The 12,629-nt window shown below is 38.0% G+C and overlaps 1 protein-coding gene across 1 annotated transcript in view; it reads right to left on the bottom strand.

The window, feature by feature from the left end:
• Positions 1-267: 267 nt before the first annotated feature.
• Dcc (DCC netrin 1 receptor) overlaps positions 268-12,629 on the bottom strand; it is a 992,977-nt gene continuing 980,615 nt past the window's right edge. The window contains exons 28-29 of the mRNA XM_042675181.1: positions 1,536-1,678; positions 268-357 (exon numbers count right to left, since the gene is read on the bottom strand). Coding sequence (XP_042531115.1) covers positions 268-357; positions 1,536-1,678 — 233 coding nt within the window. The remainder of the gene's footprint in view (positions 358-1,535; positions 1,679-12,629) is intronic.

Below are 12,629 nucleotides of genomic sequence, written 5' to 3'. Positions count from 1 at the left end.
AGTCTAGCAGCTTCAACTTTGACTTTGCTGTGAAGATGCATCTTTGCTTTTGTTTGGGCCCTCGTAGACATCACTTTGCAATTTCTGATGCCTATGAAGGAAGGGATGCTTATTCCTCCTGGACTGCTTCAGACATTCCTAGACAAAGTGGTCCAGATGGTTAACCTGTACACTGGTTAGAGTTCTTGGACACAGGTGTGCTGTTTATGAGTAATGGGTACACTGCAGAGTTCCTGGAAAATTCACCCAATGAATTTGGCATCCACATTAAAAGGCTGAGCCTGTGATGGCATTGAGTTGCTTCATTAACCCTTCCAAACTTGCCATTTGTTCACTCAAGTCATCCTGTTCATATACCTGTAGAGAGAATGAGACAAAAGTTTAGTAGTACATATCGGAACATTCAACCAGGTGCTGTGACTCATGCCTGTAATCCTAGCTACTCCAGAAGCTGACAGTTGAAGACAATGGTTCAAAGCCAGCTTGGACAGAAAGGTCCATGAGACTCTTATCTCCAATTAACTAGCAAAAAGCCCAAAGCAGACATGTGGTTCAAATGGTAGACTATTAATCTTGAGCCAAGTAAAAGTGTGAGTCCCAGAGTTCAAGCCCCAGTACTGGCATACATGCATGTGTAGACACACACACACACACACACACACACACACACACACACAAATATTTGTACATTCATTTTGCTAAGGTAGGGACTCTAGGCTCTTGGATCAGTGGATATTGTTCTTGAATTTGACATAGTGGCAGGTTATTCAAGGCTATCCTCCGTGTATTATCTGAAAGAAGATGCTCATTAGAAAAGAAGAAAACTTGTTCAATCACTCTGGAAAACAAATAAGATTTCTAAAAAAAAAATGAAACATACAACTACTCTATGATCCAGCAATTATACTCCTGGGCATTTATCCAAACTATCACGAACAAGATTACAGTAAAACCCCCAGTATTAACCATATTCACCATAGCCAAGACAAGGAATCAGCCCAGATGTCCCTCAATGGATGAATGAATCGAGAAAATGTGCTATACATATGCACAGTGGAATTCTACTCATCCATTAGAAAGAATGATCTTGTACTATTCATAAGGAAATGGCAAGACTTGGAAAAACTGTGTTAAGCGAAGTAAGTTAGACTCACAAAGACAAAGGTTTCCCTCATGTGTGGTATCTAGAATTGGCCTAGAAATCCATAAATACACATGTTGGGTGGTATGGAAGAAGTTACAAATGTATTAACTGAAATCTGATAGATTCTAGGGAAAACTCAAATAGTGTAATTCCTTAGACAAAAATCAATAACTTTTGTTTACTCTTTCATGTTAAAGATGATTATATCATCTTCCATGGATGCCTAGGTATTTCACTCCATTGGAAAAAATGTATTTGTATATGTAAGTACACATAAATTTATATATATGAAGAATATGCACACATGTGCATATATGCATATGTGTTGGAAGCTAACTGGTTTAGATGTGTTGCACAGCTCTTGGAACATGAATTTGAAAGATTCCCTTACATTAGCTGGGTCTTCTGTTGGTTTGTGGCTCTCCTCAGACACTTCGGGAGCTGTTGGCACAGACACAGGAAGCAAAGGGGATCGTGCTTTTCCAGCCAAACCAAGAGAGGCTGTTTTAACGTGAGTCTTGGGAAGAGTAGGTCCTGGAATAGAAAACACAGAGTGAGGGAAGTAGTGCATGAAGCAATTCAAGGAGCAATCTCTCAGGCACATAAATCCAATCTAGTAGGTTGGCATTGATTTTTGGTTATTGTTCATTCTGTAAGGTAGAGAGTAATTCAGTCACAATAAATGAGCTCCTTTTATTTCTACTAAGTAGAAATAGACAGCAGATGATTCGCCCCTTCCAAATTTTAAGTAGGCTCCAAGCCAGGCTGCAAAACTTCGTTTGGAGTTCTGGATGCTCACAGCACCCTATAAAGGGTCAGGTGACCTCTTTCACAGTGAGTATTGACTCACTGTGGCCCAGATGGACTGGTGTTGGACTATACAGTGAAGTTCTAAGGTATCTAAGAGAGTCAAAGAGATCTGTGAACTTAGCAGAGTTTGCTATGGTCCACGAAAGAATATAAAACGTAATAGTAAAACAAAGTCCTTTCTAGTTAATCTGAGAGAACCTCATTATTTGTTTTGTTTTTTTTTAGAAAAAAATTGTAAAGTTCTACTTTCATTGGTATACCTTAGGTCAGTAGAAGACATTTTGATGCTGACAATAATCAGGTGAGCAGATGCAGAATTTCTATTGGAGGCCCTTTCTATCTACTATAAACAAAGGCTACTATAAACATTGATCTTGAATTACAGAAGTCTTATAATTTTGTCCTCAATAATCTAAGATAAAACTTTATAAAGACTTACTGACTAAGCGAACACTCCCCACATAATGAAGGAGTTGTGTCATTATTAGTGTGGTAAGCATGAACTCAGGCAGACCATGGATGTAAGACATGTAAATTGTTCACAGTTCTCTTCGGCTACCCATCAATTACAGACTGAAAATGCTAAGGGGTACTTCCCAAATTGTTTTGAGTAAACTTTGGAAAACAGAATGCTAGTCAATCACATCGAAAGATTAATACATCTACAATCAGAGAAATAGGGGTCCTTTCTATATAGGGAAATGATGTAAATAATCCAATATATCAACCATCTGCTAGATGCTAGTCACTGTAATCTGGGTCACAAATGTACATGTGCATCTCTTTTCTCTTGACACTTGGGTATCAAAAGTCTACAACTGGGGCTGGGAAGGTGGCTCAGTGGTAGAGCGCTTGCCTTGCATGCCTGAGACCTGGGTTCTATTCCTCAGCACCACATAAGAAAAAAGCCGGAAGTGGTGCTGTAGCTCAAGTGGTAGAGTGCTAGCCTTGAGCTGAAGAGCTGAGGGACAGTGCCCAGGCCCAGAGTTCAGGCCCCATGACCGGATCCTCCCCACCAAAAAAAAGTCTACAACTGCAGTGCAAAAGACTTTGGACTTTTTAGCCAGTGTGTGTATGATCAGATCCAAGAAGTCTGCTCCATATAAGTTGTTCAATCCCTTGATTAACTACACCTGTCTTGACCTGGTTTTCCATTTGTAAAATAAGGTTGATAACAGTAATTTATGAGGATTACAAGAGATTGTATTCCTTGTACAAACATGGCTATTATTTTGATTTAATTATTAAAACAATCATAAGTATTATTTTCCAAGTTTACACCTATGGATTCAAAGAATAGAGAAAATTTTGCCAAGGCTCACACACTTAAAAAAGGAAAGGAAGGTATCAGTTTGCACTACTACATCTCGCTCAGCTCAGCAAATGAAGTTTTTTACAATTTGACAAATTGTAAAAATTTGTCAATTTTTACATTGACAAATATGTCAATGTAGCTAACCCAAATGAACTTTTCCAGGAAGCCATGTGAATGAACTTGAAGTCTAGTTCAAAGACTATTTAATTTGAGGAATAAAACTACTAACTACATCACTGATCTTGAAACTGAGTTGTCATCAGTTAAAAGGAAAAACAAGACTTTATTATAATAAAACTCAAATGTGGATTTGAGTCATCTTTTTATCACAATGTCATTTAAATATATAAACCTACAGTTCGCCATGGTCATAGTCTTCAAAACTCTTATGCTCTGATGCTGGGCCATAAAAACCAAAACGTATTCAAAGTTAACTGGAAAGTACCTTTAAAAGTAGTCTGATGTGAAAGATAATCATTAATTTAATATGATAAAGAAGGTTTTGGTAGATAAAACAAAATTGCCCAATGAGTTTGGTATGACTGCATCAATCATTTTAGATTTGCATGTACACATGCACATGTGTACAGATGTACAATCCACATGCATACCATGTGCATCTCTATCCTTTCTTTAGCCCCTGAGACTGGCTACAATGCTAAATGGCTAAAATGCTCTGGGAGAACTGGGCATTAATGATGTATGCCTGAAATCCTAGCTATTCAAGAGGCTGAGACCTAGAGAATTACAGTTCAAACCCACCTCTGGCAGCAAAGTACGAGACCCCATTGGAGGTATGACTCAAGTGGTAGAGCACCAGCCATAAGCAAATAAGTTAAATGAGAGTGAGCCTCCCCCTCCAAGTTCAAGTTATGATACTGGCCTGTGCATGTGTGCATGTGTACATGTGCAGATGCATGCATGCACACACACACATACACACACACACACACACACACACACACACACCTACCACATACTACGCTAGCAGAGCCATGCTACCAGATTATCCACCAGGTGACCCAGGGTATGTAATTCTCACTATTATTTCAGATTATTATTTAGTAAAGTTTTTTTAAAGAATTCACTAAGTTTATTAAAAGTTGAAGCCAGCTGGGTGCTGGTGGCTCACGCCTGTAATCCTAGCTACTCAGGAGGCTGAGATCTGAGGATCATAGTTCAATACCAGCCTAGGCAGGAAAGTCTATGAGACTCTTATTTCCAATCAGCCACTAGAAAACCAGAAGTGGCACTGTGGCTCAAGTGGTAGAGTGCTAGCCTTGAGCTGAAGAGCTCAGGGACAGCACCCAGACCCAGAGTTCAAGCCCTACAACTGATGGGAAAAAAAAAAAGCTGAAGCCAGAAAGAAGACCGTAGAACCTTGAAAATGTATTTGTTGAACCCCTAGTTTGAATGACAGCTCCTGAATTTTGTTTATTCTTCAAGAAGGCCCTTGGGATTGTAGTTAAACCTGAATTTCCTTAATTGTCATACGAGCTGTCCCTTACACCCTCCAGGATTACCCCTCTTTAATAGAGGGTTGTATATTAACATTTCACTGTATATATCCTTTTTTACATATTTATGTACTTTTTACCATTACATTCATTATGTAATTTTAATTTTTAGGCTTTAAAAATTAAGCAACTTACCTATATTTTGAAAATTTAATCAGACACATGGAATATATTTAATACATACTAAGAATCAGTGCTCTCTAGCATAGGTATTTACAAAGAAAAAGTCAATGTAGCAAGAAGACAAGGTAAATGGCACCAGCATGGCTTATTATGGAGGAAATTTTAGTAGGCCTAGTGCCATTTTTATTCTAAGAAACCTACAAGAATAAATACCCTTTTAGAATTTACAAGACTCATGCATTTAATCCCTAATATTTATTTTCTTACAAAAAAACTTTGGCAGCTTATAAGGAAAAGGAATTGAATGCTTAGGCATAGATTTAAGTTACTGATGTAAAATACACTCATGATATATTTTGTGCCCATGATCTCTACCACTTGGCACATCTCCTGCAGATTATCTTGCCTATATTCCATCAGGGGTGCTTAAAGAGCACCTCAAGTCAAGCTTATTGAAAAGAAGATTGTTGCAACAATTGATTTTTCTCTGGTGACCAGGCAACAGCTGTGGGTGTTGAACAATGCAAAAGACACTGAGCTGTACAAAGGGAACTGAAGACATTGTCTTGGCTCAAAGGCCACACAGAGTGTATAAACCGCAAGTGACTGCCTGTGCGCCAGAAGTATTCAGAGCATCACAGACCCTCACAATGCAGATCCTCAAGGGCACTTGGGCCCCTTCTTTCTGCAGCTGAGGAGAACGTTGAGGTCCGTGGAGACCAAAACACCAAGATACAATTAATTTCAATACAATTCTAGTAGACAAGAAGAAGCTGAGCTGTTTCCCAGAGTTCATTATCAGCAGATTTGACTGGTGTCCTTGACGGTTTTAAATGATTTTTGCTTTCTTTTCCTTAAAAGAGAGTTAAAGAATATAAGGACAATTTCCTAGGACAGATTCTTTTAAAACAGCCAATTAGATGAAGTTGGTCTCAAAATTGCTCTTTACTAAGGAAGAAAAGATGTTTTAAAACAAACATTTCCAAGAAAGTATTTCTTTTGAGTGTTCATTTATTTATTCCACTCCTATGCTTTCTCTGTAATGAAATAGATTCAGAATCTTTTGCTCTGAACTTCACGTTTTAAGTCTGGTTGTTGGAAGCCTAGGTCTTAAAAGTTTTCTAAGCTATGTTTTCCCCTTAGCTTATATATTGAGAATGTGGTATGTGACTGATTTTGGTCTTGATTTTCCAGACTGCATCCCAATTCTTCCATGGACTGAATCATGATTAATCCTTCAACTAGTTCTGACATTTTTACCAGCTAGCTGCCTTCACCACCAAGGCCTAAATTCTGACAGGATTTTTCTACGCTATTTACATGAAGCCAGGTATTATTATATAAAATAACTAGTCTCATGGTATGTTCTATATTCAAGTGAGAAAACAGTACAATCATCTGGCATTAGGATTAATAAGTGATGTCTGGGACCTTCACTTAAACCAAAAAATGGCACTGAGAACCACTTTGCTGCCTCTCACCTGATGATGGATTAGGACTGTTGGGTGATCATTTACCCAGAACCTATTCTCTCAGTGAACATTCTGAGATTTCAATTGCAGATAGGGCTTTACTATACTTCTGTAGTAGATACTATCTAGGTTTTCTATACTGGTTGCAGAAGCCAGCTTAAAAGATGACTTCACTCTTGTATTCCTGGGCACATGTTTTTGTCTCTCTGTCTCTCTGTCTCCGTCTCTGTCTCTCTCTGTGTACTGGGATTTGATTTAGGCCCTTGTGCTTGTTAGGCAAAAACCTATTGAAGCCAGGAATCTATTTGAGCCCTGACCCAACCCTTTTTGCATTAGCTTATTTTCCAAATAGTTTCTTGAACTTTGACCTTATGCCAGCCTTAAAGTAAGAACCTCCTGGATACTGAGATTATAGGCATTCACCACCAATCTAGCCTAAGCCATTCATTCTGAGTAATTTCTCCATAATGGAATGTCTTAGACTTGATAACCTTTGCTGTGCTCTAGGCAATTTTGACATACTGAAGGAGAACTGAAATTCTACCCTCGTGAAGCACTCATGAAAGAGTAGGAATTAGTCAAGATCCTCTGAGATCTTTCCTAATAGCTTCAGAATATGATCAAGTAAGAGAGAGAAAAACAGAGTTGGAGGAGAGGAGAGGAGAGAGGAGGAGACGTATGGAGAGAGACAAGAGGGGAGAGGAGGGAGGGCTGGGGAATAGGAGAAAACTGTACATTGGCTCAGGATTTCAGTGCTTTAGTCCCTGGTCACCTAACCTCACAACCTTGGGCATTTTGTGAGGCAGTACACAACAATGAGATTGTGAGCTACCGGAACTAACAAAGATATGATACAGAAAGCAGCCAAGGTCCCAATACTCCCTTTAGGGACACACTTCCAAGTGGCTTAACTTTATCTCATTAGGACTCATTTCTTCAAGTTTCCACCATTTCCCAATAGTGCCATATACACTGGTGACCAAGCCTTTAAAACAAGGGCTCAAGGCTAGCACTCCTCACTGAAGCCATAGTTCCACTTCTAGCTTTTCTGTGCTTAGTTGGAGATAAAAGTCTCTGCCCAGGTTAGCTTCAAACAGCCATCCTCAGATCTCAGCCTCCAGAGTTGCTAGGTTTACAGGCATGAGACACCCTTGCTTGGGGCTAATAGTTGCACTTTCAATTGGTGCTTTCTAGAAAAGACATTCTATCTTCTTTCCTCAAAATCTGAATGAAATTCCACAACACTGCTTAAGGTTTGGCTGTTTTTATTTTGAACCATAGATAGTTTAACTAAAGAAAATAGGCTCTAGTAAATTTCTACGAGTTTAAGTGATCCATGCATGGTTAACTGAAGAAAAAAAAAATCTCTTGCTGAAACCACAGCAAAATTCTCCTTGCTTGAGGTGCATATCGGAGAAATGTTTGGGGCAACCTGTTGGTGGAACACTGCACGTCCATGTGCTAAGCAAATGCTTTTACACAGATCTACAACTAATTAAGTGAGCATCTCTTTGATGTTAATGTTGTCTCCTCTGTAGGACCCAGAGAACAGAGAAATACAAAAGTGTTAAAGATCTGAGATGGGGGAGCCATGTGAATCAGGGGTAGAAGAGCCACCTCAGCAGGAATTCACTGTGTGAAGCTTCATTTTCACAGTGCAGTTATTAAACATTTCATTTGCTTATTAGCTACCCAATAAATGACTGCGAGGTGCAGAATTCTGCTAGTATGCATCACCCTGCAAAAGTTGTTCCCTGTTACACGCAGTTTGGGTGAGAAACATCACATGAGGGTGAAGCAGGAATGGATGGAAGTCACGTAAGAACCCAGTAGGTAGCAGGGTTTTGATTTTTTCATTAGTAAACCGTGGCTTACTTTTCATTACATCCCATTTCACTTTTCACTGTTTCATCTTTAAGAATAAACTGAAAATGGATAGAAGACTGGCTGTATGTCTTTACATCTCTTGCCCATTTTGTGATGCCAAAGGAAATGATCTCTCACACACTAGCAACCAGGGGAACCACATTATTCTTCTATGTATCTATTATTAAGCAATTAGTTTATACTCAGGTTATCTGGTGGAATACGGGATGTCACATGTTTTTCCCATTTAAACTCATATCCCAAGAGCTTCTGAGGCTCTAGGAGAAATATGAAATATGTATGGGGAGCTCTGTAATCCTTCTTAAAATTTTGTGTTCACAAAATATTGAAGAAGAAGGAGAGAGGCATTTATCTATCCTGAACAGCCACAGGCATTCCCCATAAATGATTGAATTTCAAATATATAAGTTTCAGCATCACTCTTAAACCCCTTGAGCACATTGCATTTTTAGGGTGATAGAAATCCAAATGATGCTCCTGGAAAGAAAAGCTTTGTTGTCATCTAATTTTCCTATTTCTTCTCTTAAGATATAAAAAGCAACACATCTGCCCACTGGGGCCTACTCATAGGACTCTTCAATTTTCTCACCTTTTCCTCCTCTTTCTTAGCAGTAGAAGACAGAGCTGCTGTGGAGCACAACTATGTTTTCTCTTGCTGGGCCATCTCTTTGGTAAGTGACAGGCAATGGTCATTATTCAAGCCTTTGAACCTCTACGTGGTTGGCAGAAAACTGCAAACTTTCTGGCCTTTCACGTAAAGGGTTGTGTTAGGCAAAAATGAACCAGGTTTTAATACCAGCAGGGCTACTACTGTCTGTTCCAGTTCACAAATGGTACAACTGGCAACTAATAAGTATTCATATTCAAAATGATTTCCACTTTTGCCTAGAAATGTGATTTCCTTAGAGTGATGTGTTCTTTAAAGATTGTAGTCCTTTAAGACTATGTCCTTCTGTAGTTGCAGTGGAACTAAATGTCGATGGAAAATTTGACTTAATCCTTTTCATTCTGGGTCAAAAAAATTCCTCAAGTTCACATGTGGGAAATTATTCATGAGGAAAGTATGTTTTCATGCAATGTTTCATAAACTCTTCAATATTCAACATACTCTGCTGCAAGGAGTTTCTGAATATTTCATATCTATAAAAGGATTGCAAACTAATTCTGAAAACATGGGCTTTTGGCTATCTTCTGCCAGGCTTAGAAATAAGCTCATATCTTTGGAGTTTTAACATTTATAAAGATGTTTATTTTAGACTTCCAATAAGAAGTAAGCTTTCATCCGTTGGATGTGTTGAGCTGCTGCAAATATAAAAACAGTTGATGTATATTTAGAAAGAAAACTAAAACTAAAAATATGAAAAAAATAAAAACCAGTGAAAATGTAAATAATAGTGAAAATAGAAATAAAGAAATTCTTGTTTCACTTAGGAAATGCAGAACTTGAAGTATTGTATTTTGTATTGTTCTACAAATTCTAGATACCTTGGGGAGCAAAAGGGAGGTTACAAGTACATACCTTTAAAAGGTGAGGCCAAAATACAGATTGAATGTTCATCAGTTATGACATCACTATTCATACAACCATTGAGCCTTTAGAGTAATAGGACAGTATTTTTGGTGGGGGGGTCTGGTTGTGGGGCCTGAACTCTGGGCCTGGGCGCTGTCCCTCAGCTCTTCAGCTCAAGGCTAGCGCTCTACCACATGAGCCACAGCGCCACTTCCGGCTCCCCCCCCCCCACTTATGTGGTGTTGAGGAATCAAACCCAGGGCCTCATGCATGCAAGGCAAGCACTTTACCACTGAGCCATCTTCCCAGCCCCATAGGACAGTATTTATGAATGAGTACAGGGGATCTTACTTCTCAAACTCTCTTTAATTTTTGTTGACAAAATGAAGATAGATATGGTCTACAACTTACAGGTAAATTTGCTCCAAAATATGAACTCATGTAGGAAATTGGGTGTATTCTCATTTCTGGGAGCCTCTTACGGACTCCCCATAATTCAGTGGGGAACCAATGAGCACCTCTGACAAAGGCTAAATGACTCACACACACACATTACCAAGCAAAGATAAACCATTCAATGAACATTTTAATTCCACGAGCTGCACACCAGGACGAATAGTATATGCAACCTGTAAAATACAATATTTTTCCCTAATAGTGCTGAAGGTAAGTGAATATAAAAGTGCTAATGTACATCTCAGCAAATGAGAGGCAATTAAAACTATTAATTTCAGCACTCAGGAAGCTAAATTACTTTATAATCCCCTAAAAGTTATTATCATAAATCATTTACTGGATCATATATATATATATATATATACCTATATCTACTGCACACACACATACACACAGACACACACACACACACACACACACACATAATCAATGAGGCTGGAGGCAAAGACCTAGCCTTGAAAATGAGAAACATAAAAGTAAACAACAACAAGACAAAATGAAAACAAAGCAAAAGCAAAACAGCCTTCAGTACTGATGTTCACAACTGAGCCTAAATAGAATATGATGTCCCAAGTCAAGTTAAAGCAGCTTTACTTATTTAAAATCATGAGCATTTTGGAATTTTAATGAAAGCTACAAACCTACTTGCTACAAAATATGTATAGCTTTGAACATTCAAGTACACACACACACACACACACACACACACACACACACACACACACACACACACACAGAGACATGAATTTAACATCATGTGAGTTACCAAACTCACAAGTTCTTCCATGATCACCAGGTTATAAGAACATGATTGTTCTGAAACCAGAGTCTTTCAAAGTGGGTCTTGCCGAAGGGCAGCCTTTGAATCACCTAGTATATTTTAAGAAATTCCAAGTCCCAGGTGGTATTGTAGATCCATGAATTAAAATTTGTATTTTAATAAGATTTGCATGTGATTCTCAGCCACATCACATGTAAAATTCCCTGCCGCTTAGTAGCCATTATCTAAGAGGGAGTTCAGAATTAAAATTGTTTCAATTCCCAGGTGAAAAGGACTCCTAGTCTAACATTCATATTAAACCAAGGAGAATAAAACGGTCTCTGCAATGTTTACGTAAGTTTGATGAGAAATAATCTCTATTTCCACCAGCTTACTTCTGCTCTTACTTCCTCCTCTTTGCCTTGCTCTATCTTTGAGGTTTTAGCAAGAGAACAGTGGAGGTGGAAATTAGTTGCAAGGGCTCAGAAATTCCACAAACTTTAGTCACATTAAATTGGTCCTTCTTCAGGAGCATCTGGGGAGATCAGTGTGGATAAGCAGGCATGTGCCTATCCAGTCTATGAAGTTGGTCAACATGAGTCTGTATGGGGGCCTTCATTATGCTGGAATGCCCGGTTTTGGCTCTATACTTTGGCAAATGTTGGCTCAGACCTCTGTGCAAAAAAATATTTTTTTTTTTCCTGTTAACTGAGGTACCACTGTAGTCAACAGTCAAAGAGAAAAGAAACAAATAACTATAATTTAAATGCAAGACTGAACAGAAATAAAGGTTAAACCAGCAATTTGGACTTTCAAAACATATGACATTTATATTTATTTGTGATTTGTATAGACTGGGTTAGGAAATTATGACCCAGTTGGCCAGAGAGAAAAGAAGGTACGTAGAACTCACAGAGTTGAAAATTAGGAAATCTGAAGACAGGATATTTAAGAATGGCAATTTGGAAAAGACATTAAAAAAGAACAATCATAGTAATTCTATTATTCTTATAAGTTTCCATGTATAATCATGTCATAATAAGCCTTTCAGTTTGAAATTGGGCTTACTTACCACTTTTTTTTTCACACACAAAATAGCTGGAATTCTTTTTGTGACAAAAGATCAAGGAATTGTCATCTGAGAACCCTGGCAATCTGGTAGTAAAGAGATTCTGACAAAAGAATTTCATTCCTCCTTCAAGTCTAAGATGAAAGTGCCATATTTAATATGACACATAATTCAATAAAAGCCCTACCAGTAAGATAAAAGTTATAAATGGTCAGAAGAAATAGGACCTGCCCACATCTTTTTATAATCTTTAAGATATTATAGGTTCTATCTTTAGTAATAATACTTGTTGATTGTTAGTTGCTCAGTTTATTTTTTAACATCACAGAGATTTTTTTTTTGTCTGTTTTCAGTGTGCTAGAATTTTTTTCTGTAGCACAATATCATTAGTAGAGTATTTTGGTGAATATTTTTTTTTATTTTAACTTCTCTCCTTCTCCAAAAGAAAGTACTAAAACCTGAGAGTAATTAATGAACAGCAACAAATTATAAAGAATTCTATCAACTACTTAGAATAATTAGAAGGAACAGATCAGGAAGAACAATAGAAAGCAGAAACATTGATC

The sequence above is a fragment of the Dipodomys spectabilis genome, unplaced genomic scaffold (genome assembly GCF_019054845.1).
Source record: "Dipodomys spectabilis isolate Male_0828 unplaced genomic scaffold, ASM1905484v1 ptg000024l, whole genome shotgun sequence".
NCBI classification, from domain to species: Eukaryota; Metazoa; Chordata; class Mammalia; order Rodentia; family Heteromyidae; genus Dipodomys; species Dipodomys spectabilis.
Note: the sequence above shows the minus strand (reverse complement) of the source record. Positions and strands in the feature narration are given on the sequence as shown.